The 25,705-nt window shown below is 46.7% G+C and overlaps 3 protein-coding genes across 3 annotated transcripts; all 3 read right to left on the reverse strand.

Moving 5' to 3' along the window:
* Positions 1–93: 93 nt before the first annotated feature.
* LOC114588554 (heat shock protein Hsp-16.1/Hsp-16.11-like) lies at positions 94–1,143 on the reverse strand. The gene is given in 2 exon segments (XM_077922082.1): positions 94–696; positions 699–1,143. Coding segments are annotated over 2 exon segments (621 nt in total). The 5' UTR covers positions 994–1,143; the 3' UTR covers positions 94–370.
* Positions 1,144–3,083: 1,940 nt separating this feature from the next.
* On the reverse strand, positions 3,084–4,173 carry LOC114588584 (heat shock protein beta-11-like). The gene has a single exon (XM_028713985.2). The coding sequence runs from the start codon at positions 3,925–3,927 to the stop codon at positions 3,418–3,420; it is 510 nt and encodes a 169-aa protein (XP_028569818.2). The 5' UTR covers positions 3,928–4,173; the 3' UTR covers positions 3,084–3,417.
* Positions 4,174–13,453: 9,280 nt separating this feature from the next.
* LOC114588641 (uncharacterized) lies at positions 13,454–20,622 on the reverse strand. The gene is made up of 7 exons (XM_077922023.1): positions 20,566–20,622; positions 19,521–19,580; positions 17,788–18,007; positions 16,080–16,225; positions 14,358–14,474; positions 13,639–13,873; positions 13,454–13,458 (listed from the first exon to the last, which is right to left on the reverse strand). The coding sequence occupies exons 1-7, from the start codon at positions 20,620–20,622 to the stop codon at positions 13,454–13,456; spliced, it is 840 nt and encodes a 279-aa protein (XP_077778149.1).
* Between the last annotated feature and the right edge of the window lie 5,083 nt (positions 20,623–25,705).

A 25,705-nucleotide genomic window follows, 5' to 3' on the forward strand; every position in this document is an offset into this window, starting at 1 on the left:
ATATTCATTCATTGCAGGGGGTTGGACTAGATGACCCTCATGCTCCCTTCCAACTCTACAATTCTATGAAAGCAAGCAAAAACACAACCAATGTGCAAAAATAAAACACCGTTTTTATTGTGGATAAGGAACAGAAGCGTAAATCAGTTTGGCGATTAACGTGGAAAAATAAGACACACAATTTTTAATTGCACACAAGGAAAAGAAGCGTACATCGCTTTCGAAGGCGATTAATAAATTGGAAATATTAGTCAAGGCAGTCAAAAGGTCAGCTGGAATCCCGGCAGACGCTCGTTTGAATGGGGAGCAGAACTAAGATGGCGCACTAATTCCCGCAGCAGCCGGTGTGCGCCCAAAACGTCCAGACTTCTCAAGCCTCCTGCGGCTTCTCCGGGTCCTTCTCTGCGCTGGTTCCCGGAACCTGCTGGTCGGCCGCCTTCACGTCGATGGGGATGGCTTTTGCCGCAGCCAGGCGGGGGGCCTCGATGCACAGCTGCCCGTCGGATGCCAGGGAGCACGTCACGGCCTGGAGGTCCACGTCGGCGGGGAGAAGAGTCTCGCGGTGCACCTCGTGGTGTTCCCTCACGCAGCCGCCCTCCTCGCTTGTCTTCTCATGCAGCCGCTTGGCGGTCACCGTCAGCTTCCTGCCGTCCAGCTGCACAGCCACGTCCTCCGGCGCGAAGCCGGCCACGTCACCGAGAGGCGAAACTTTCTGCCCGCCTCGCCGTCCCGAGCCACGCTCTCCTCCGGCGACGCTTCCCGCAGGAACTTCTGCAGCGGCGAGGCCTGGAAGAAGGCCCTGCTCATCGCCTCCATTTCCACGAACTGCCTCTCCACGTCGGCCGCGACCCGGTCGACGAAGCTTTGCCCGGCTGCCGGCCAGAGGGCCTCGCCAGCCGATTGTGGCCCACTGAGCCAGACGGGGCCAAAGCCCTGCAGCGGCCAGCGGCGCACGGGCAGCATGCGGAGCAGGTAGCGGGAATAGCTTGCCATGGTGGTGCCGCAGTCAAACAGCCAGGGAAGAGATGATCTAGCAAGCAGAACTCCTTCGGCTGTAAATCCTTTCCGTCTGGCCGAAGAACCGGGGAAGAGATGATCTAGCGAGCAGAGCTCCTTCGTCTGTGGTTCCTTTCCGTCTGGCTGACTCCAAGTGCGCTCAGGCTTTTTATCTGCCGGCCAGCTCCTTGGCACGAGCCCAGAGACTGACGCAACGTGTTGTAAGAGGCCGTTCCAGGCGGGCCTGGAATAGAGGAGGCCCTTCCAGAGACGTCGAGAGACGCAGCCGAGGGGAAGGCCTTGGCAGAAGTCCAGAAATGACGCCACAGTTTGCAAGAGGATTTGCTAGCCGGTGTTGTGCCGAGAAGCCCCAGGGAAGGCACAGAACTGGCAAAATTAGCAGCAAAATTCAGAGAATCTTAACAAGTGTTTTTATGGAAGAATGGATGCCTTTTTCAAACCGTTTAAAGAAATATCACCATACGATGAACAATGAGCAACAGGAATTGGATTGTAATATTGTGGTTGTTAGAGGGTCTGCAGGAGGGGAGAAGCAACAACTCAGCGGAAAACAGGGTGGGAGAACAAGTCGAGAAAAAGGAGAGAAATTGTGTTTTGACTGTATATGTTTTAAAATGTTGAAAGTTAATAAAATATAATTGAAAGAGAGAGAGAAAGGTGCAGGGCTCAGCTAGGCTCCCCCAACCTGCAAAGAAAGTGCCCTGGGGTGTTGGAAGGGCGGCAGAGGCACCCCCCCCCCCCCAAAGCTGCTGCATGGAAAACAGGAAATCAACAGATCCTTCTGGAAGACTCTAGACTCTAGTAGAGAAATTCCTCCCCCCTTTTTGCAGTCACAGTAATCTGCGAAGAAAAGGCTGCCTGTTCTTGTGAAGGCGGGTGCCAGGCTGGGCTGCTGGGCCGACAAGGCTACTGCTGGCAAGACCTGCTTTCCAAACCTGAGCTCTGCCTTTGTCCTAGAATCGTGGCCTGGGAAGGGACCCTGCGGGTCATCTAGTCCAACCCCCTGCAATGCAGGAATAGGCAGGGGTCACAAACAGCCCCCTCCCAGGTGCCAGCCACGTTTTCTTCCTACCAGCCCTGCGAGGGAGGCCAGGCAGAGAAACAGCACCGAGTTAAGTTCTCTCACCTAGATTCATCCATCCCTCCTTTACTGTCTCCTGAAGGAACAGCTCAGTCCTGCTTTGGCTAGGCAAAGGGAAGTTCTGGGACAGCTAAGAAAGGGAATTTATATTTAAAAAAAAAAAGCTCATCCACTTCCTCACTTTCTGCCTCAACCCCCTTCTGCTTCAAGTCTCACAATTTGGGTGAAAGGTCTTGAGAGAGGGACGGCACCATCAGTTTCTTGCAACTCCTTGCATCAGCTCCCAGTCCAGACCCAAGGCAGAAAGAGGAAGAAGCAAGGATATTTTTTTCTGCCACTCAAAATTTCCCCAATTGTTGGCGCTCCTAAAACATTTCAAGCCCGTGAAAACCGGGGAATCGAATTTAACACACACACTTCAAATTGCTAAGGGGCAGGGTTGATGTGGGTATATCTTGAATTTCTACCTCTCACAAGTCAGACCCTGGGACACTGACCAGTCCAGACAGACCCAAATCTACAGCTGAACCACCTCAGAATAATAACAGTAATTATTATTATTATTATTATTATTATTATTATTATTATTATTATTATTATTAGACTGGGTTGCCCAGCCATTCTGGGTGGCTTTCAACACTTATAAAAACATAATCAAACATTAAAAACTTCCCAGATGTCTTCTAAAAGTAAAATAGTTGTTTATCTCCTTGACATCTGATGGGAGGAAGGGCGCCACCACCGAGAAGGCCCTCGGCATAAAAGCATAATACCAAATTCTGCATTTGTAAGAAATGGATCTTTTCACTCCCTGCCTCTTGACAATGGGCAGGTGCCATCACAGTATTATTTCCGGCGACTGCTGAAAACATTTTTGTTTAGGGCAAAGCCTGTCTAGACACAAAGAATGTGGACCCGGGCCTTACGACGGTCAATTGTAATCGTATTTCCGATGATTTTAAATAAGCACCCCATAATGCATAAATAGTATTGTGTATAAATATTTTTTATTATTATTACTGAATAGGACATCTCTATTTTCATCGGAGAAATGTTGGAGGGTATGAGATCCCTGGGCAGTTCACAACATAAAATACAGCATCAAAACACGAGATATGAACAAGGACAAAAAAAACCCTCTACCCTGACCTGCAGGCTTCTCCTTTCGTTCATAGAGACGCCTGTTTTCCAGCGTTATATCTGCAAATTGACTGACCACCACAAAGGGAAAGGTTATAGTGAAAAACATTCATGGGCAGAAAAGCCCTGCTCCAGAGTCCCAAGTCCACCCAGAGTCTCTGCTGCGCCTCGCTTTCCCCTCAGCCTTTGGTCCGGCGGTCGTCCGTGGCGGAGGCGGCTTCCTGGCCACTGCCCGGCGCTCGGCCGACCTCGATGGGCACTGTCCTGGCGGGCGGCCCAGCGGCCTCGATGCGCAGCTGGCCCTCTCGGGAGATGGAGCAGCTGAGCTGCTGGCGGTCCACGCTGCCCGGGACGTCCCACTCGCGGCGGAAGAGCTCGTAGCGAAAAGGTCCTCCGGGGGTCTGCGTGGCCTTCCTGCCGGTCAGCACCAGCTTCTGGCCCACCAGCTTGACCACCAGCTCCCGGGGGTCAAAGCCGGCCATGTCTTGGGTCACCGCAAACGGGGCCTCTTCCGGTCCCCGGGACGCTTCCTCGTGGCCCCGGAGCGGCCAGTTGCTGCAGTTGCCCAGCAGCTCCCACAGCGAATCCATCTCCCGTTCCAGGTCCTCAAAGAGCGAGCGGGTGGGGGGCCACAGAGCCCGGCTGAGCAGGGGGCTCCGGGGGGCCGCCAGGTGAAGTCGGCAGAGCATCTTCGCCTCAGGGATGCTTCAAGGGTCTTCTTGCTTGTGGGCTGTGGTTCTCCAGAAGCGGCTCTGTTCTGCTCTCTCTTCGGCAACTGGAGACCTTTTATTGGGGTCCCAGGCGTCCGGCGCTCTCCTCGCCCCCAAAAAGGACTTGGTGCAAAGGGAGGGGGCTGTTAGTCAGACCCCCAAAAGGGCTCAGTGATGCAAGGGACCCGCTGCTGTCATCCCTCCGCTCTCAGTGCTGAGGAGAGTTTATAATTAGGGAGCAGCTTCCATGCGCAGCCAGGCCAAAATAGAAATCGACACCCATCTGAGTCACTGGGAAGACAGCTGTGAGTTAAACCCTGAAGGACACGTCAGTCAAGATCCGAGGCTTGGAAACCCCCCCACATTCAGATAGATGCTTTGTGGATGTGTGCATGCTTAATCCGTACCCTCCAACATCTCTCCAATGAAAATACGGATGTCCCATTCCATCACAATAATAATTTTATTATTTATACCCCACCCATCTGACTGGGTTGCTGGAAGTCTGTCAGTTTTGATAATAAACCTGATTTGCAATGGGGGTTGAATAATTTTGATTGCATCCGTATAAAACCTTAATAAAACATGAAAGATTAAAAAATAAATTCCCTATTCAGGGCTGGCTTCAGATGTCTTCTAAAGGTTGTATATAGTCACTTATCTCCTCGGCTTGGGGGTTGCATAACTCCAGACCATAGCTATCAATGTTTCCCTTTTTTAAAGGGAAATTCCCTTATTCCGAATAGGATTCCTCGCAAGAAAAGTTGACAGCTTTGCCCCAGACCCTCCGACATTTCTCCAGTGAAAATAAGGATGTCCTAAGGAAAAGCAGGACATTCCGGGATCAAATCAGAAACTGCTCTGCTCTATTCCTCTCCCCGCATTGCTGAAGTACCACATAGAATCAGAATTGTTGAGTTGGAGGGGGCTCCGAGGGTCATCTAGCCCAACCCCAAATGAGGGGCTCGAACCCACAACCCTGACATTCAAGGCTCCCATGCTCTACCGACTGAGCCGTCTTAGACATGTTATGCCACGCTAGAGCGTCAGACCAGGACCAGGGTGACCCAAGTTCAAGTCCTGCGGTCAGTCGCTGCCTCCCAGCCTGGTCTACCTCACAGGCTTGTTCTGAGGGTCACCACAAATGGCGAGTGCTGCTGGAGTTAGCAAAACTAACGGATTTAATAAGGTATAAGTCAAAAATTTTAATTCAGAAACAATGGAAATGTTTAAATGATTATTTATACAAGCAGGGCTCAAATACGAAAGTTTGGTTGTGTCTAGACTAACCTTGTGAAGAGTTCAGAGAACATAAAGATTTGATGGATTATGAAAGAATCTAAGGAAGGGAAATGATTGAAGAACAGATGTAAATGCGAGTATGACAACTAAGAGACGTGTGGCGAATACGGTGGAAGTCTTTTATAATTTTTTAACTATATTGCAGTATTTGAAGCAAGAATTTGGTAATATTCCAGTTTATGAAAAGTATTTTTCCTTTTCTTTTTACTTTATATCTTTTATTTTTCCTTTTCTTTCTTTTTATTTCTATTAGTTTTCATTTTGGAAAACATGTATATAAGTGTGTTTACAGAGTTATGTATTGTTCTTTGTTTTTCTTTCTTTAATTTCAATTTTTTGAAAAATTTAATAATTTTTTTAAAAATTAAAAATGGCGGGTGCTGCCAAATTGCAACGATGAACCGAGACGTGACGATGGACCTGTGACCTGGAAGCAGAGCTATGGGAACACACTGCTCACATAGTTTATCCCGTTAGGAGGTTTCTATTTATATGCATCCGTAGTAAACATCGCAAGGATGCCAAGCCCCCAGGCCTCTAGAAATAGACACTGACCCCTCGTGAGTCACCCAGATTCCTCCTTTCCACCCACCAACTAGCAATAAATAGTTCCTGCAGCAGCTGTCAGGTTCATTCCTTCCCCATCATATGAAAACATCACTTTAAAAATCCCGAACAGGCCAGAACGTTGCAGAAGCTGAGAAAAGTCCGGCTGCAGGATGAAGTCAAAGGGGGCCCATCTAGGAGATCCATTCCTTATTTATTTACATTATTCTTCTCCTTCCACAGGTTCAGAACAGGGCAGCCCAAAATGACCAAGGGGTGGAGAGGCTCCCTTACAAGGAAAAGTTGCAGAACTAGCAGGTTTTTTTTAGTTTAGAGAGAAGGAGAGGAAGAGGCCACACAATCAGAGTTTATAAAAATTATGCCTAGGTTGGAGAACGTGGAGGGCGAGAAGTCTCTCTCATAACACTAGAATGTTGGGAGAGTAAGGGCAGAAAAAAGAAAGTACCTTTCTGGCTAAACTTTGGAACTCCCTGCCACAGAAGGCAGTGATCTAGGCATAGCTGTCAACTGTCCCTTATTTGGCGGGAAAGTTCCTTATCCCAGCGCTGTGTCCCACTGCTGTCCCTTATGGATGATGTCCCTTAAATTTCCTGGGTTTCAAAGGAAGCAGCTCCTCTCCCTCCCTCCCTCCCTGCCGGCCAGGGAGGAGGGAGGCTCCAACTGTGTTGCTTGGCTGCGTTGCTCACCCAATAAGGAGTCAAAGAATGACTGGGGGGTGGAGCTTGCATGCCTTGTGCTGATCAAATCGGCCGCGTTGCCTGGGGACTCGCCTTTGCTCAGCGCTTCCCAGCGGAGAGGTGACTGTGGTTTTCCTTGCTGCATCCCCTTTGCTGGGTTGCTGCGCTGTGGGAACCACCGCTTGAGGCTTCGTTTGGCTGCTGGCTGGGCTTTCTGCCTTTGGCTCGGAGGGGCTCAGAAGTTGAACATACCTGTGGTAGGAAAATCCCTTATTTTGGCTGCTGATCCCTTATTTCCGAGGCTGCTGGTCCCTTATTTTCAAATCTGTAAGTTGACTTTAAAAGGAGATGTCAAGTAACTATATAACCTATAGAAGACATCTGAAAGCAGTCCTGTATAGGGAAGTGGTTTTTTTAAAAACATGTAATGTTTTAATGTTTATATATGTGTTGGAAGTTCCTGCAGCCAATCAGAAGTCGCGCCTTGGTTTTTGAATGGTTTTGGGAGTTGGACAGACTCCCAGAACAGATTAAATTCGAGAACCAAGGTACTACTGTACTTGGATTCAAAAGAAAGTACAGTGGTGCCTCGCAAGACGAAATTAATTTGTTCCGCGAGTTTTGTCGTCTTGCGATTTTTTTTCGTCTTGCGAAGCACAGTGTTGGGAAAGTTTTGGAAAAGCTTCAAAAATCACCAAAGTCTTTAGAAACCTCAAAAAAGGCTACCACACCGCGTTCTATGAGTTGCTCCTCGAAGTCAAGTCGCAAGTGTATTAACGGTGTTAAGAAAAAGGAAACAAACTTGCAAGACGTTTCCGTCTTGAGAAGCAAGCCCCTAGGGAAAATCGTCTTGCAAAGCAGCTCAAAAAACAAAAAACCCTTTCGTCTAGCGGGTTTTTCGTCTTGCGAGGCACCACTGTAAGTTAAAACAGCTGCTAAAATCTGCTGGACGGAGCCAGACAGGGGAGGAGGACAGGTGAGACCAAAATAAAATGCTGGCTCTGCCCAGGCCTTGAAAGCATGGAGGACAGGTAAGCGTGGAGAAGCCCCTGAGAAGGTCCTGTGTTGGATGTCCAACGGCATGTCCAGGCAGGGATGGGAGAGCCCCTCCCTGAAAGGCTGGAGTGCTGCTGCCAGCCAGTGTAGACAGTATTGAACTCTGTAGAAGGCATCTTCCTCTGTTCCAGAAAGTGGTGGTGGGGGATGAGTGTTCAGACCCTTGGGCTCTCACTTGTCGGGTGCCTCAGGGTTCTGTCCTCTCCCCCATGCTTTTTAATATCTATATGAAGCCGCTGGGAGAGATCATCAGGGGGTTTGGGCTGGGTGTTCATCAATATGCAGATGACACCCAGCTCTTTCTCTCCTTTAAATCAGAACCAGTGAAGGCGGTGAAGGTCCTGTGTGAGTGCCTGGAGGCGGTTGGAGGATGGATGGCGGCTAACAGATTGAGGTTGAATCCTGACAAGACAGAAGTACTGTTTTGGGGGGACAGGGGACGGGCGGGTATGGGGGACTCCCTGGTCCTGAATGGGGTAACTGTGCCCCTGAAGGACCAGATGCGCAGCCTGGGAGTCATTTTGGACTCACTGCTGTCCATGGAGGCACAGGTCAATTCTGTGTCCAGGGCAGCTGTTTTACCAGCTCCATCGGGTACGCAGGATGAGACCCTCCCTGCCCACAGACTGTCTCGCCGGAGTGGTGCATGCTCTGGTTATCTCCCGCTTGGACTACTGTAATGCGCTCTACGTGGGGCTGCCTTGGAAGGTGACCCGGAAACTACAACTAATCCAGAATGCGGCAGCTAGACTGGTGACTGGGAGCGGCCGCCAAGACCACATAACACTGGTCTTGAAAGACCTACATTGGCTCCCAGTACGTTTCCGAGCACAATTCAAAGTGCTGGTGTTGACCTTTAAAGCCCTAAACGGCCTCGGCCCAGTAGACCTGAAGGAGCGTCTCCACCCCCATCGTTCTGCCTGGACACTGAGGTCCAGCGCCGAGCGCCTTCTGGTGTTTCCCTCACTGTGAGAAGCAAAGCTACAGGGAACCAGGCAGAGGGCCTTCTCAGTGGTGGCGCCCGCCCTGTGGAACGCCCTCCCAACAGATGTCAAAGAGATAAACAACTACCTGACATTTAGAAGACATCTGAAGGCAGCCCTGTTCGGGGAAGTTTTTAATGTGTGACATTTTGATGTATTTTTAATCCTTGTTGGAAGCTGCCCAGAGTGGCTGGGGAAACCCAGCCAGATGAGCAGGGTACAAATTATTATTTTTTATTATTATTATTATTATTATTATTATTATTATTATTATTATTATTCCTACAGAAAGACAGAGTCGGTCAGACAGGAGCCGTCAAACACTTCAGTGTGAAAAAGTAAGGCTTTATTGCAAATTCCAAAAAGAGAGAAGACGTTTCCGTATCAAAAAGAGGGCATCTGGTTGCTAGAAGGCGGCAGACCGTCGGAAAGTTTCACCTCGCTATGTTGCAGTGCCAATCTCAGCCAGGAGAGGAGACAGTTGCTGTTATTCTAGGGAAGGGGAACATAAGTAAATTCTCAATTCCGGTGTGTGTGTGTGTGTGTGTGTGTGTGTGTGTGTGTGTGGAATTAGTTGTCAATCCAGGGGGAAAATTAATCAACAGTGAGCACTGCACACACCCAAGGAAAACAATTTGCATTATTCCAAATTTTTAAAAGGCGTTTCGGTTGCTCAGCGATAGGGCACGCAGAATTAAATTTATATGCCTCCTTTCTTCCAAAGATCACATGGGTGTTTTACAACATAAACCACAAAAAAAAATACATAATGTAGTAATAAATGAAACCGTACCAACACCCCCCTCCCCAGTTAAAAAGGTCATGGATTGTTAAACGAGCCAAAAGTTCAACCCCTGGCATCTGCAGAAGGGAAGGAAATATCCCCTGCCAGAACCCCCCCCCCCAAAGAGAGTATGCCAGTCAGTGTTGACAACACTTACCGTATTTTTCTGTTTATAAGACAAGGTTTTTTTTATTATAAATTACTGTTAAAAATTGGGGGTCGTCTTATACACGGATAGTGCAGGGGGGACGTGTGATTGGCAGCAGTCGTGAGCAGGAGATTGTAATTGGTGATTGGGCGGGTGATTGGCGGCTGCTGCTGGCGAGTGGGCAGGCGATGGGTGGCTTTCTTGAGGCGTGTGATTGTCAGCGGCGGTCAGGCGGGTGAGCGATTATCGGCAACCCTCCCCCCAAAAAGCTCCGCAACTCTGGCCAATCTCCCCCCATTTCCTAAATTTGGAGTCCCCAAAAATAGGGGTCGTCTTATACACGGGGGCATGTTATACACGCAAAAATACGGTAGCTAGATAGATCAATGGACCAGCTCTGTATAAAGGCAGCTTCCGATGTTTCCTATTGAAATCAGCCAGAACCATGAGGACTGGCACCTTCTACATTTTTTACATTTTTATGAGTGATTTGTCGTTTCATTGTTAAGATGAGAGGGATGTAACAAACCTGATTCAATTTCTTTTTATGCTTTTTGACTCTTCTTTCCTCTTTAAAAATCCTTTTTAAATTCTCATTTTCTCCTCATTTTTTCTCACCCCCCCTATTTTTTCCCGGTAGCCAATCAGATGTCCCAAACGGGGAATGTTGTCCCACAAGCAGGATGTGGAGAGCAGTAGCCCCTCCCACTCTTGTTCTCCATTCTAAGGTAGACTAGCTTTGTCCATGGAGGTTCCATAGAGGGGATATAAGGAACCAAGAGGAGCCTTGCTGCAGGATCCAACTCAGAGGGGGCCCATCTCGTCCAGTATCCTGTCTTTGCATATATATTTTTTTGGGGGGGGGACAGGGAGGGGATTGTGATGATGGTGATATCACACACAAACTTCTGATGCGCCAACTTTCTAGATCAGGGTTTCCCAAACTTGAGTCTCCAGCTGTTTTTGGACTACAGTTCCCATCATCCCCACCACTGGATCCTGCTAGAAAGGGTTGTAGTCCAAAACAGCTGCTTTCCCTTTTCTTTTTTAAGGGCAAAGTTGAAAAGTCAACCTTTGGAATATTTCAAATACCAGTTATTATAACTTTAAAAAACCCCTAATTATTTTGTTTCTGCAAACAGCTCGGAAGGTTCTCTTGCAATGCAGTGGGGTATAAATTTGGTCCAATGAACGGCACCCCTGCTGTGCACCCATGACATTCCTCCAGAATGCGACCTCTCTCCCCCCACACCCAAGAAAACGTGCAAGATCACCTCCAGGTCAGCAAGTTGTAGTATTGCTGTTCTGCCACTAGAGGGAGCGCCTGGACCACCACAATTCCATTTGCGGATTCTTTGCTTCCCGGAGACTCAGCCTGTCGAGTTCATTGAGTCCCTAGCATAACCCATTTTTATTATTAAATATCCTTACTAATAAGAAGAGTAGCAGCTGCAAGACTAGTATTATTAATTATTATTAGTTTCTATATAAGTGCAGGCCTTTTGCCCTAAGGTTCCAGGACAGGCTACAACAATGAAAAAGTATTTTAAAAACAACTTGCAAATCATGGAAATTCCTAGGCAGAATGTTGGATCAGGACCTCTGCAGGAGCCCCCTAGAAAGGAAATTCCAACTAAACTTTCTGACTAAGTGAATGGATTCTCCATGGCCTTACTCGTATTTAAGGGACCACCTCTCCTGGTCTGCCCAGCAGAGGACCTTAAGGTCCATGAATAACCATGGTTTAGAGGTCACAGGCCCTAAGGAAGTCAGACTATCCTCCACCAGGGCCAGGGCCTTCTCAGTGGTGGCTCCGACCTGGTGGAATGCTCTGTCCCAGGAGATCAGGGCCCTGCGGGATTTAACTTCCTTCCGTCGGGCCTGTAAGACAGAGCTATTCCGCCTGGCCTTTAATTTGAATTCAGCCTGATCTTTTATTTCCCTTCTCTTCCCTCCCCCTCCCCTTTTTATGAAGATTCCCCGCTCTGAGACCCCACAGCTAATTCTCCCCTGGCCTCCTCACTGGCCCAAACAGGACTAATTTAGCCAGCTAGCCCTGGTGATGATCTAATGTTTATTGGATGGATTTCCCCCCTAAATTAATTTTTGAATTCTGAATTTATTGTTATTCACGTTTTATACTGTATTTTATGCTGTTTTTTGTTGCATCAATTAAGTGTTTTAAATTTGTTGTTAGCCGGCCTGAGCCCGGTTTTCTGAACCGGGAAGGGCAGGGTATAAATAAAAAATTATTGCTGACCTTGCTGCATTGGAACGTCAAATGTATTTATTTCACTCCAATGGACTGAAATCCCGACTGAACTTGCCGCCTCTAAGCGGATTTGCTGATAGACGCAGACAAGTCTAACGGAAGTTGGACCTCATTTATACAAAGCGCAGCAGGTGAAAAAACAACAGTTATGCAACTGTGTTAGAAATAAATATTTGGAAAATATCTAATATTATCCAAACAGATGTAGAGTTATGGAATTGGATTTGCCAGCTGTTCTAGTGATGCCCTGTGCCCTCAAATAAATAAGAGCTTTCTGATCTTAAGAGCTGTCCGCTCAAATACAACCATAACACATGGCAAATAAGTATGGCAAATGTATTATTATTAGTAGTAGTTAGAATATAATCCAAAATTTACAAATCATGTTGGCCAAATGGTGTCAAAGAAGGATAGAACTTTCTTTATGTATGCAGTAACAGCAGCAAGAATACTCATCTCAAAACATTGGAAGACACAAGATCTACCCACCCTGGAAGAATGGCAGATGAAGGTGATGGACTATATGGAACTGGCAGAAATGACTGGCAGAATCCGAGACCTGGGAGAAGAGCTAGTGGAAGAGGACTGGAAGAAATTTAAAGACTACTTGCAAAAGCATTGTAAATTGTATGAATGTTGGAATGATGCAGGATATAAAGATAATATGGCATTAGTGACATAGCTGAAAGGAGTATGCAAAAACTGGTTTATAAGAACAAAGGTGAAGTTAGAATAATGTTATGTCAAACTCAAATAACTGATAATAAAGGGAAAAATTGGAGACATAATAGTTGAAATGTATAATACAAAATAAGATTTAAAAGAAGGTGAAGTATTGCTGAATAAGATTCTGTAAAAGGGAACACAGAAAAGGGAGATGTGAGGGAGTCTGGAAGGAGGGTTATGAAAATAATATCTAAGAAATTGGTTTTTTATGTTTTTTTAATGTCTTTTTTCTTCTATTTTGTATGGGGTTTTTTTACTGCACTTTTCTTCTTCTTTGGCTTTGTTGATTGATTGTGATGGTGTTTTTTCTTTTTGGTTGTGAATGTGAACTTTGTTTTATTGCCTAAAATCTTAATAATTTTTTTTAAAAAAACAAAAAAAAACAAAATTTACAAATCATAAACATCTATAATGTATGTATAAGTCCATAAACAAGAAATAATTCTGCCTGCGTTGTGGTGTTCCCTGACAGCAATTTATTACGTTAACTATTTCTTGTTTATGGACTTATACATACATTATAGATGATGCTTATGATTTGTGAATTTTGGATTATATTCTAACTACTACTAATAATACAGGTGAAACTCGGAAAATTAGAATATCATGGAAAAGTTCATTTATTTCAGTAATTCAACTTAAAAGGTGAAACTAATATATGAGATAGACTCATGACATTCAAAGCGAGATATGTCAAGCCTTTACTTGTTATAATTGTGATGATCATGGCGTACAGCTGATGAAAACCCCACATTAATCTCAGAAAATTAGCATATTGTGAAAAGGTGCCGTGGCTATTCAATCCGTAACACCTGCAATGGGTTCCTGAGCCTTTAAATGGCCTCTCAGTCTGGTTCAGTAGGAAGCACAATCATGGAGAAGTTGAATTACTGAAATAAACGAATTTTTCCACGATATTCTAATTTTTCGAGTCTCACCTGTACATTTGCCATACTTATTAGCCATGTGTTGCGGCTGCATTGGAGCAGATTATTCTGTATTGCAACACAGGGGTAAGAGCTGTCTGACAGCGGAGCCTCCCCTTCCTTGGAGGTTTCGAAACAGAGGTTGGGTGGCCCTCTGTTAGCCGCCATTCCTGCACTGCAGTGGGTTGGACTAGATGACCCTCAAGGGTCCCTTCCCTCTCTGCAATCCTGTGATTCTGTGACGCTTACCGCCGCTCACATTCACCCATTGGTCCTGGGAGTTGTCACTGGAGGTCATCTCAGCACTGGGGTTGCGGGACGGCAGGAGCAGTGTGCTCTCCGGTGGAGCAGGGCTGGTGGGATTCGCACCCGGGTTGTCCCCGCCATCGTCAGGCACCTCCTCGTCTGGCTGCTCACTCCCGTCCCCGGAGCAGCGGGGGTCCAGGGCCTCCTCCCCAGCCCCAATTTCCTTCTTTGGGTCCTCCTACAAACACAGCGAGAGAGAGAGAGAAGGTGGACTGTGAAGGAAGCTACGCTCTGCAAGCAGGATTCGAACTCCAAGCAACAGAAGGAATTAGAGATCATTGTATGATGGTTAAGATAGGAGAGAGAGAGAGAAGACAGGGTGCAGCAAGGGGGAGAAATTTAAAAACACCGTGGAAAATGGAGTGGGAAGCCAGGAAAACAAACAAAAAAATCTGTTATGTATTGGAATAAAGCCTTAAGCAAACTTAGCAGGACATCTTGAGGCAGTGAGTTCCACATGTTAACGCTGTGCTGTGTGACAGCCTCCTTGGCTCATCCAGAAAAGCAGAATGCGGCCCCCACCCATCTTTAAGTCTAAGCCAGTAAGAAGAAACATGTCCTCTTTCGGCATTGGCAAGATGTCAAGAGCACCTCTGAGGACGTGAAGAGGGCCCTTTGTTTTCCCCTCACTGCCTCCTCCGGGGCAAATCATCTTTCGTAACCTGCTGAGCTGGGTCTTCCTTCAGCATCAAGAATCCATCTTTCTCCTCCACCTCCAAATTGACATCGGTGTCGTTCTGAGATTTGTATTCTTCGCTGTCCGTCTCAGAGACGGTAAACTGGGAAGGAGACACAGAGAAGGGGCTGATCAGTGGCTGTTCAGTCAATCAATCCATCACTCTTCGCGCCAAACTCTGGGACCTGTAGGCCCATTTTAAGTCCCATTTAAAAAACAATAATTTTATAGATTTGTTTCTCAGTTTGACCCTTTTACAACGTTTTGTATGCGTGGTGGGAGTTTAGGCATTGGGGCCTGCGGTTTTTTTATTGTTCCTCGTTTAGTTTTTAATTCTTTTACCAATTTAGTGTGTGTGTTTTTTGTAATTGTTAAGAGTGAATTTCCATTTAATTATTGTTTGCTTAATTGTGTACCATTACACGATGATGGAGTGTTGCTTTATTTGAATTAAGTTGTTTATTTTAAAGTTATGTTTTTATTACGACTTTTGTTTTGTTTCGGATCAGATTATTATAAGGCTTGTGTGATCTTTGTTGTTTCTTCAGCTTGTAAACTACTTGTGTATAGTAATACCGAAAGACAGTATGCAAATTAAAATTTGAATTGAATTGTAGCTCTGTGAGGGGAATGGGATCCCCCTAACAACTCTCAACACCCTTAAACTACAACTCCCACAATTATTTGTGAGGGGGAACCTCAGCTGGTATCACAGAACTCAAAGAACTTGTAAAATCAAGGGGTTGGAATTATGCAGCTGTCCCTCACGGGCATCGAACCAGAAACTGAGGTGTAAACAGAACCACACTCAAACCGTGTTAATCAGGATTCATATGGTGTGAGCATGGCCTTAATTGGATGCTTTTTAACATCTACATGCAGCCGCTGGGAGAGATCATCCGGGGGTTTGGGTTGGGTGTCCATCAATATGCAGATGATACCCAGCTCTACCTCTCTTTCAAATCAGAACCAGTGAAGGCGGTGAAGGTCCTGTGTGAGTGCCTGGAGGCGGTTGGAGGATGGATGGCGGCTAACAGATTGAGGTTGAATCCTGACAAGACAGAAGTACTGTTTTGGGGGGACAGGGGGCGGGCGGGTGTGGAGGATTCCCTGGTCCTGAATGGGGTAACTGTGCCCCTGAAGGACCAGGTGCGCAGCCTGGGAGTCTTTTTGGACTCACAGCTGTCCATGGAGGTGCAGGTCAATTCTGTGTCCAGGGCAGCTGTCAACCAGCTCCATCTGGTACGCAGGATGAGACCCTACATGCTTGCAGACTGTCTCGCCAGAGTGGTGGATGCTCTGGTTATCTCCCTCTTGGACTACTGCCATGTGCTCTGTGTGGGGCTACCTTTGAAGGACCCAGAAACTACAACTAATCCAGAATGCGGCAGCTAGACTGGTGACTGGGAGCGGCTGCCAAGACCACATTACACCGGTCTTGAAAGACCTACACTGGCTCCCAGTACGTTTCCGAGCACAATTCAAAGTGTTGGTGCTGACCTTTGAAATCCCTAAATGGCCTCGGTCCAGTATATCTGAAGGAGCGTCTCCACCCCCATCATTCTGCTCGGACACGTCTCCCCAGTAAGGGGAGATCTGGATGAAATTCAAAATAAGTCAAGGGCCGACATTTGGATGGCTGTGTCAAGCGGTTGTGGGGAAAACAACTTGCTTGCGTTAACAATGTGCTCCCGAGTCTCAGAGTCACCTCATAAGTCGGGTCCTCGGGATCATCTTCATCCGGTAATTCTTTCTGGAGAAGCTCAGCCCAGCAGAGCTCCTCCTCTAGAGTAACATCGTCCTTTTTCCTTTTGTTCCCTTTGCCCGATGGGTGGACAGGGGCGTCCAATGTCTCTGCAGGAGGAGGAGCAAGATTAAAAATAGACAAAAACAAAACAACCTGCAGAGGTCTTGGCAAGGTTGCAGGTTCGGTCCCCAGGTGGGGCAGCTGCCTCTTCCTGCATTGCAGGGGGTCGGACCACCAGGTAATCCACAGGGTCCCTTCCAACTCTATGATTCTGAACAGTAAGAGGAGATCCAGAAAAACAGGCATGAGCTGGGGTGGTGCCCTGGTTTGAGTTCTGGCCCTGGTAGACCAGGGTTCAAAGTAATAGTGCCACTGTATTCTGCTCTGGTCAGACCTCACCTGGAGTACTGTGTCCAGTTCTGGGCACCACAGTTCAAGAAGGACACTGACAAACTGGAACGTGTCCAGAGGAGGGCAACCAAAATGGTCAAAGGCCTGGAAACGATGCCTTATGAGGAACGGCTAAGGGAGCTGGGCATGTTTAGCCTGGAGAAGAGGAGGTTAAGGGGTGATATGATAGCCATGTTCAAATATATAAAAGGATGTCACATAGAGGAGGGAGAAAGGTTGTTTTCTGCTGCTCCAGAGAAGCGGACACGGAGCAATGGATCCAAACTCCAAGAAAGAAGATTCCACCTAAACATTAGGAAGAACTTCCTGACAGTAAGAGCTGTTGGACAGTGGAATTTGCTGCCAAGGAGTGTGGTGGAGTCTCCTTCTTTGGAGGTCTTCAAGCAGAGGCTTGACAACCATATGTCAGGAGTGCTCTGATGGTGTTTCCTGCTTGGCAGGGGGTTGGACTCGATGGCCCTTGGGGTCTCTTCCAACTCTATGATTCTATGAAATCCTCCCACTCGGCTTTGAAGCTCACTGGAACTGGGTGACCACTCAGCATAACCTACCTCACAGGTTTGTTGTGGGTATTAAATGGGGGGGGGGCTGCTTGAAGAAAAGGTGGGAGAGAAATGCAACAAAATGGGGGGGGGGGTTGGAGAATGTGTACAAAAATGCACATGAATAATAATAATAATAATAATAATAATAATAATAAATTATACCCCGCCCTTCCCGGTTCAAAAACCGGGCTCAGGGCAGCTAACAACAAATTTAAAAGCAGCATAAAATACAGTATAAAAACATGAATAGCAATAAAAATCAAAAATCAATCAGATAACCCCCAGGGCTAGCTGGCTGAATTGGTCCTACTTGGGCCAGCGAGGAGCCCAGGGGAGAATGAGCGGTGGGGTCTCAGAGCGGGGAATCTTCATAAAAAGGGGAGGGGGAGGGAAGAGAAGGGAAATAGAAGATCAGGCTGAATTCAAATTAAAGGCCAGCTGGAATAGCTCTGTCTTACAGGCCCGACGGAAGGAGGTTAAATCCTGCAGGGCCCTGGTCTCATGGGACAGAGCATTCCACCAGGTCGGAGCCATCACTGAAAAGGCCCTGGTGGAGGATAGTCTGACTTCCTTAGGGCCTGGGACCTCTAAACTATGGTTGTTCATGGACCTTAAGGTCCTCTGTGGGGCGGACCAGGAGAGGCGGTCCCGTAAATATACGCCCTACGTAGCGACGCCTGCCCCTTTCCTTTGCCCCTGCCCCCGGGTCTCACCTTTGGGGACCAAATCCCGTTCCATGATGGTCAGATATCCGAAAGCACGCTGGAACCTCAGAGGGGCAAAGGCAAGGATGACGTGCGCTACGGTTCCCAGCCGCTTCTTGGGGCGGCGCACGGGTCGGTCCGGAGACTGTGCCAGGGATGCTTTGCCCGTGGGGGTCCGCACAGGGATGGCGAGGCGAGCCCAGGGGAAGAACTTGCGAAGGAACTGGAACTGAGCAGCCAAGAGCAAAGGAAAGCGATTTAGAGACATTCACCAGTCGCAGGCTTTCGTAGCCGACACAGACATGTAGAATGGGATATATAGGGAGAATAAAACAAATCTGAATCTTCACAGCAGATCCCAAGAGGGTAAAGGAATAAACACTGGGAGATTAGGCTGTTGAGGTTTCACCAGTGCTGCGTGTTATTATTATTTCCATTTCTATACCACTTTACATTTTAAAGAACAAATCTCAAAGCAGTTTATTATTTTTTTAACAGATATTTATTAGAGTTTTACAAAATGAGAAAAGAAAAAGGAAAATACAAAATAAAAACAATTCCATCATTCCATCACTTTCTTTCATTTGCTTATTTCCCGGACCTCCTCACACCTCCCTTTTTGTATTCCAGTTCAATTTGTTAGTTCAGCAAATCCTTCAAATCTCAAAGCAGTTTAAAAGGTAAAGGTAAAGGTACCCCTGCCCGTATGGGCCAGTCTTGACAGACTCTGGGGTTGTGCGCCCATCTCACTCAAGAGGCCGGGGGCCAGCGCTGTCCGGAGACACTTCCGGGTCACGTAGCCAGCGTGACAAAGCTGCATCTGGCGAGCCAGCGCAGCACACGGAACGCCGTTTACCTTCCCGCCAGTAAGCGGTCCCTATTTATCTACTTGCACCCGGGGGTGCTTTCAAACTGCTAGGTTGGCAGGCGCTGGGACTGAGCAGCGGGAGCGCACCCCGCCGCGGGGATTCGAACCGCCGACCTTTCGATCGGCAAGCCCTAGGCACTGAGGCTTTTACCCACAGCGCCATCCGGGTCCCCAAAGCAGTTTACAACACATTAAAACATCAAATAAGACAACCCAGAATAAAAACAAATTCAAGCTTAAAGGGATATATTTCAGATCTATCAAGCCACCTTTGGGATGCCTCTGGGAAGCCTACAGAAAAGTCCTTCGCGTCCCCCTTCACATTCAGCAGGTAGACTGCCCCTGACTAGGCAGGTTCTATTCCCTAAGCAAGCTTAGAGGACTATTTCAAGGCCTCCTCTCCAACTTATGTCAGGCAGTCTACTAGCACCCCAGAAGCTAAAGTGGCTCCCACCTCCTGGAAAAGCTTGTCATCTAGGGCTGGCGAACCAAAGATGTAAAGACTCTGTGAAAAACAACTTGCCATGTCCTGGTGCGGCAAGAGAACGAGTGAAAAAGTTCCCTTTCCGCACCTCTCCAATTCATTTTGCCAATTTGTAATTCCTAAAAGATGCTCTCTTTTATTCTGTCCCAATTTGACAAATTCCTAACCGCCTCAAACCCTGCAAAGTAATATTATGAGCATCTCAATAGTTTTTCATCTTCTAGCCTAGCATCCTGCCTCCAACAGGGGACAGCCAGGTAAAGCCAGGAAGCAGCCCTTCCCTGCTGCTGGGTTCCTCGCCACCCCCAGGGACCAGATTCGGGGAGACTGGCAAGCACCCCGACACCCTAAAAACGCCCAATCCACAAACCCACCCCGACTGTGACTTACCAGATACGTCAGCAGACGACAAGGGCTTCTTACAAACCAGAATGTCCGTGGCACGGAAGTCTATAGGAAGAGAGCCCAATTTGCCAAGTTAGTAGGAGGGAGGGGGAGCGCATATTGTCCCACAAGATTTTAAACAGGGTGCAAGAAACCCGATGCCCTTTCAAAATGTGTTGGGGAGGATTATTGGGTTGTTTCTGTTTTATGATTTTGTTTTGTTTTTATATTGTGTTTTTATCCTGTGAAGCGCCCTGAGACCTGCAGGTATAGGGTGGTATACAAATTTTAATCATCATTGTCATCAGCTCCTGCACCAGTCCTTGTTGCATCAGTGAATACACAACTATTAAAGAAAAAAGAAAGCTTCTTTTGCACCTCACAGGTGTGTTGCTGAAGTCTCTAAGGCTAAGCCCTGAAGCCCTTACTTCCAGGAAACTTTGCTTCCAGGGAAACAGGATGGGGGAAAGAGGCTGTTGGAAATGCCCTCTGTGCCAACCCACCAAAATTTCCCCATAGAGACATGCAGGTTAGCATGCGCAGATATCGGCCACAGGACTTCAGTCCCTCCAAAATAAAACCCTTTGAAGTAACCTGCTGTATAACTCCTGGTTGCAGTACCCAAGTAGTGCTCTGCCAACAAAAAACTATTTTTTTTTTAAAAAAACTATTTTTTATTTTAACCAACAACCAAAACACAATGAAACCCCCCAGGCGGCTGGTACATTGGGTATACATAATCAATAACAACATATTCAAATCAACCATATGTACAATTCTATATACATTAACACTCCTCCCCCCCACAAGGTTTATTTAACTTTTAACATTTTAATTGCCCCTAATTGTTCAAACCTACCCAAATAATTCAATATCTTCTCAAACCAATCCTCCTTCTTCTCACTGACCTTAAACCCTTTCATTTTGTGTATCTTCACAGTTAAATTATAATATTTTTCAGTTTCTTCCTCCATTGGTTCACCCCTAGCTCTTCTGCATTTTTCCAGTTACTCGCTATAACCCGTCTGCCTGCAATTACCATCAATCTTACCCATTTACATTCCTCTTCTGTTTCTAACTCGGTGCTACTCAGGCTGATAAGAGCCATTAATTTAGAGCTACAAAAAACTAGATCAAAACACAAAGGTTCACGGTTCGTGTGTCAGGCCGGGACCTGGGTTCAAATCCACTCTGCCACAAAGCTCACTGGGTGACCTTGGATCAATCATGGCCTCTCGCTCTCTTTTTCTCTCTCTGCCTCGCCTTCCTCACAGGGTTATTAGGGCCGGGATATACGCTTCCTCACTATATCCTCACACTGAGCTTTTCTCAGGTGCACAGGTGAGAACAGTAACAGATTACCTCCCAGGTTTGCTGCAAGGATGCAATAATGTAGGCTTCCTCCACCTCGGCCCTCCAGATGTTTTGAGACTACAATTCCCAGCATCCCTGACCACTGGTCCTGCTAGCTAGGGATCATGGGAGTTGTAGGCCAAAAGCACCTGGAGGGCTGCAGGTTGAGGAAGCCAATGCAAAACGCACGATTCAAGCAATTTACAGGAACCACAGAAAAACAGGCATAAAGTTGGAAGGGACCCCAAAGGTCAGTGAACGCCATCTTTTGCCCAACTTGGGGCTCAAACCCACAGCCATGAGATTAAGAGTCTTGTGTTCCACTGACTGAGCCATCTTGGTTCTCCGGAGAAAGCGGCGAATGGCTTGCAGAAGGATACAACCATTCTCCCAAGGAGGTCTTTGAAAGGAAAGTCAAAAAAGCCCCCCCCCCCAACCAATGCAGTACAAAATAAATGTAAGTATAAATTAAAATAAATGCTAAATAAATGGAGGAACTTCCCCCCCCACCCGCTGCTGCTCCAAGCCTTCCCCCTGGAAGCCAAAAACCGATGAATTCAGAAAGTCTTAAGAGCTGAACAATTTCCCTTCCTTACTGGAACACGCAGTTTGATGCAGGTAGACCTACCTGTGCCGGACTCCTTGATTCCTTCTGCTCCATTGCATGGAAAGCAATGGGGACAAACTCGGATTCAATTAAGCAGCACACCCCACCCCACCCTTTAAATAGACCCTGACTCAGCTGACCCCCCCCCCAGCAGATGCTGCCGTAGGTCCCGATCCTCAAATCACTTAGCCAGGGATTGACCTGAGACACGTTTGACCACATATCCAACTCAAATTGCACTGGAAGGGAGAGCTCAGCCGGTAGAGGAAGAGACTCTTAATCCCAGGGTTGTGGGTTCAAAGCCCATATTGGGCAAAAGAGTCCAACATTGCAGGGGGTTGGGCTAGATGACCCTCGGGGTCCCTTCCAACTCTATGATTTGGTTTAATTCAGACCCTGTGATTTCCTCTAGATTAGAGGCTGCATACAACTCCAGCTGCCTTTACATCGAGTCGGACCATACGCCCATTTGGCTTAGGAATGCCTACACTGTCTGGCAACATCTCACTTTTAGAATTCCTGCTCCGTGATTGCAGTCATGGGATTGTTGTCTATCACATGACAGTACAGTGGTACCTCGGGTTAAGAACTTAATTCGTTCTGGAGGTCCGTTCTTAACCTGAAACTGTTCTTAACCTGAAGCACCACTTTAGCTAATGGGGCCTCCTGCTGCCGCTGCGCCGCCAGAGCACGATTTCTGTTCTCATCCTGAAGCAAAGTTCTTAACCCGAGGTACTATTTCTGGGTTAGCAGAGTCTGTAACCTGAAGCGTATGCAACCTGAAGCGTCTGTAACCCAAGGTACCACTGTATATGTTATGTATATGTTATGATAGCCATGTTCAAATATATAAAAGGATGTCACATAGAGGAGGGAGAAAGGTTGTTTTATGCTGCTCCAGAGAAGCGGACACGGAGCAATGGATCCAAACTACAAGAAAGAAGATTCCACCTAAACATTAGGAAGAACTTCCTGACAGTAAGAGCTGTTTGACAGTGGAATTTGCTGCCAAGGAGTGTGGTGGAGTCTCCTTCTTTGGAGGTCTTTAAGCAGAGGCTTGACAACCATATGTCAGGAGTGCTCTGATGGTGTTTCCTGCTTGGCAGGGGGTTGGACTCGATGGCCCTTGTGGTCTCTTCCAACTCTATGATTCTATGATTCTATATTTCTAGCAAAAAGGGTGCCGGAAATCACCATGAACACCTCCCTCTGAGAATGGCAATGGTACCCGCCTGAGAGGTACCAGAACTGAGTTTGAGTGAGTCCCGACCCCCTAGTAAAAAAGCCCTAGGTATCAACAGTAAAATTTTCATTATGGAATGGTATGTCCCTATTTTCATCAGAGAAATGTTGGGCGGTCTGCTACTATTACTAATACTAATAGTAATTATGATATGTTGCAGGTCTATCCCCAGTCAAGATCAGCATCTGTGTGGAGTGCAGTTTGCAAAAAGGGGAAGGAAATACCTGCCACGGCTGTAGCCTTTGGGGTCCCCATTGCTCTCCTTCCTCCACCATCAGCCTCCTCTGGGATCTCGAGGAAAGCGAAGCATGCAAGGCCTGAGCCACAGCTTGAACATGGATGTAAGTGCCATAGCTGTCTAGAGACAGGGCTCTCTCATGCACCCCTTGGGATAATGGCTCCAGTTTCTCCTCCTCTTTGCATCTTATCCTGCCTTTCACGGACAACAAATGCTTTGAATATGAACACTGAAATGCTTGATTGAAATAATCCCTAAGATTGAACTGCAATTTGTCACCTTTGCTGCTCCTTATTCCGGTCTGAATTGCAAAGGACAGAGAACCATGGAGGTGCTGGAATAAATTTGGAGGGATGTAAAAGCCATTTCTGATTTCTAGCAAAGATGTTGTGATCCAGACTTTTGCCCCTATTTCCTTCTCATATACCATGTTTATTGACAGGAGTATTATGATACCTAGTGCATTGGTTATATAGGAAACAAATACCCCAACTTGTCTCCATAGGAAAAAAGGTTCCCCAGGCCTGATAAATTGACCTGGATCATTTTCTGGTACTCTTTTTGATAAAGCAATGCAGATCCCTTTGCTGAGCAGCAGAGGTTTCACAGCGCTCACAAATCTTTCTCCACTGTCATTGTCTGGAGTGAAGAGGCCAATCCACGTCCATCCAAAATGCAGGAGCAATTCAACAATCCCCTGGTACTGACTTTCCTCTTTGGGAGTCATCCGGTAGACAAAAGGGAACAGGGTTTTACCTTCGAGAACCTGGGAAGTGAAGCCATAACTGATCTAGCAAGGAAAGCAAAAGATCAGCAATTTATTTTACTTTCAGCATAATGGGTATTTAATCATCTGAAATGCCTGATATCTAAATCTCTGCTGGCTGAGGCTGATGGGAGTTTTAGTCGGAAACATCTGGAGGTGTCAAGTTGGTAAAGGCTCAGTTTTGAAAAAGGGATGTTGAATCCATAGCTCAGGATTTTCCCATTTTGAAAAATATCCTCACTTGACCCCTCCCAAGAGAAAATAGAATTTTACACAGTTGGAATTCTCTGTGCTTCCATGCTCTCCCACTACTTACCTGTGGGATTTTGTAGATGCCTGACAAGGCTGAAATCACTCTTGAGATGAAAGTGTTGCTTCTTTCAAGAACAGCCAGCAGCTGATTCTGTTCTCCACAGTGATAATTGGGAATATTGCATCCACTGCCTGCAAGCAGCTCTAGCATGGCGTCCGAAGTCATCCTTGCATCAAAATAGTTCTCATAGATGTTGTAGCCCAGGGTGATGTTGGGTAAGAGCCTGAGATCCTGGTTGATCTCTTGAATGGTGAACAGGAAAGACAACATGTGCCAGTAGAACCTAGGTGCCTCCCTGCAATAAATGAACCCTTTAAACAGAGTGCAACTGGCATTCGTATGAAGGGGGGTGGGGATATTATATGATCCACAAAGATTAATATTTGTTTGTTTCTTTGTTTATTCATCCTTTTGCATTGACATCAAACCTTTTCCTGTCTAGCATAGAGGAAGAATTTGGAAATCTCTGCTCCATTACAGCACCTTTGAAGCACACAGAGCTGTTCAACAGTGGAACGGACTCCCTCCGAAGGTGACCACGTGTCATGGATGCTTCAGGTGAGATTCCTCCGGGTCCCTTCCATCTCTACCACTCTATGATTCTATTCTACTGTGGTTTTATGAGTAAGAAATGAAGGCGCCCCTCAAAAATTGTGATATACTGGGAAGTTGCTGCAAAGGCTGCTTTTCTTGCAGTGGTCTTTGGCTTCTTCCAAGGGGCTAGACTATAGGTAGGTAAGAGACCATTTTATTGACGGAAGAGAAGCACCAAATACCTCAGTCCCCTTTTAGTTACATATGGGGCCTGGTGGCTTGCAGGTTTGAGTGTGTGGTAAAATTATAATTTTGTCCATATTCTGGATCAGAAACTACACGAATGAGCACACCTCCCTTTACTAGAATCTTTTACTAGACACCCCTCCCCAGCTCCCAGCTCCTCCAACAGCAAGCCCAATGGTCAGGGCAGGGTAGTCCTGCAACACCAGCCCTTGGCTCCCCAGCCCTGAGAAAGGGGCTATTTCCTTGATAAATAGGAACCTGGTTGATCTCTTGGATGGTGAACAGGAAAGACAACATGTGCCAGTAGAACCTAGCTGCCTCCCTGCAATAAATGAATTCTTTAAAAAGAGTGAAACTGGCATTCATATGAATGGGGGTGGGGACATTATATGATCCACAAAGATTAATATTTGTTTGTTTCTTTGTTTTTCCATCCTTCTGCATTGACATCAAACCTTTTCCTGTCTAGCATAGAAGAAAAATTTGGAAATCTCTGCTCCATGACCGGAGCTTTGATGCAAACAGCAGACAGAGCTGTTCAACAGTGGAAGAGACTCCCTCCGAAGGTGACCATGTGTCATGGATGCTTCAGGTGAGATTCCTCCGGGTTCCTTCCATCTCTACAGCTCTATGATTCTATTCTACTATGGTTTTATGAGTAAGAAATGAAGGCGCCCCTCAAAATGTGTGATATACTGGGAAGTTGCTGCAAGGGCTGCTTTTTTTGCAGTAATCTTTGGCTTCTTCCAAGGGGCTAGACTATAGGTAGGTAAGAGACAATTTTATTGAAGGAGGGGAAGCACCAAATACCTCAGTCCCCTTTGAGTTACATATGAGGCCTGGTGGCTTGCAGGTTTGAGTGTGTGGTAAAATTATAATTTTGTCCATATT

This window comes from Podarcis muralis, chromosome 18 (assembly GCF_964188315.1).
Source record: "Podarcis muralis chromosome 18, rPodMur119.hap1.1, whole genome shotgun sequence".
Taxonomy (NCBI): Eukaryota; Metazoa; Chordata; class Lepidosauria; order Squamata; family Lacertidae; genus Podarcis; species Podarcis muralis.

What these genes read in the sequence shown, in the direction of transcription:
- LOC114588584 (XM_028713985.2), bottom strand. Translation starts at nt 3,927, where the DNA reads ATGCTCTGCCGACTTCACCTGGCGGCCCCCCGGAGCCCCCTGCTCAGC.
- LOC114588641 (XM_077922023.1), bottom strand. Translation starts at nt 20,622, where the DNA reads ATGGCTCTTATCAGCCTGAGTAGCACCGAGTTAGAAACAGAAGAGGAA. An exon ending in CCGAGGACCCGACTTATGAG is followed by an intron (nt 14,475 to 16,079) that starts GTGACTCTGAGA and finishes TCTCCTTCCCAG; the next exon opens with TTTACCGTCTCTGAGACGGA. An exon ending in AGGAAGACCCAGCTCAGCAG is followed by an intron (nt 13,874 to 14,357) that starts GTTACGAAAGAT and finishes CTGTGTTTGTAG; the next exon opens with GAGGACCCAAAGAAGGAAAT.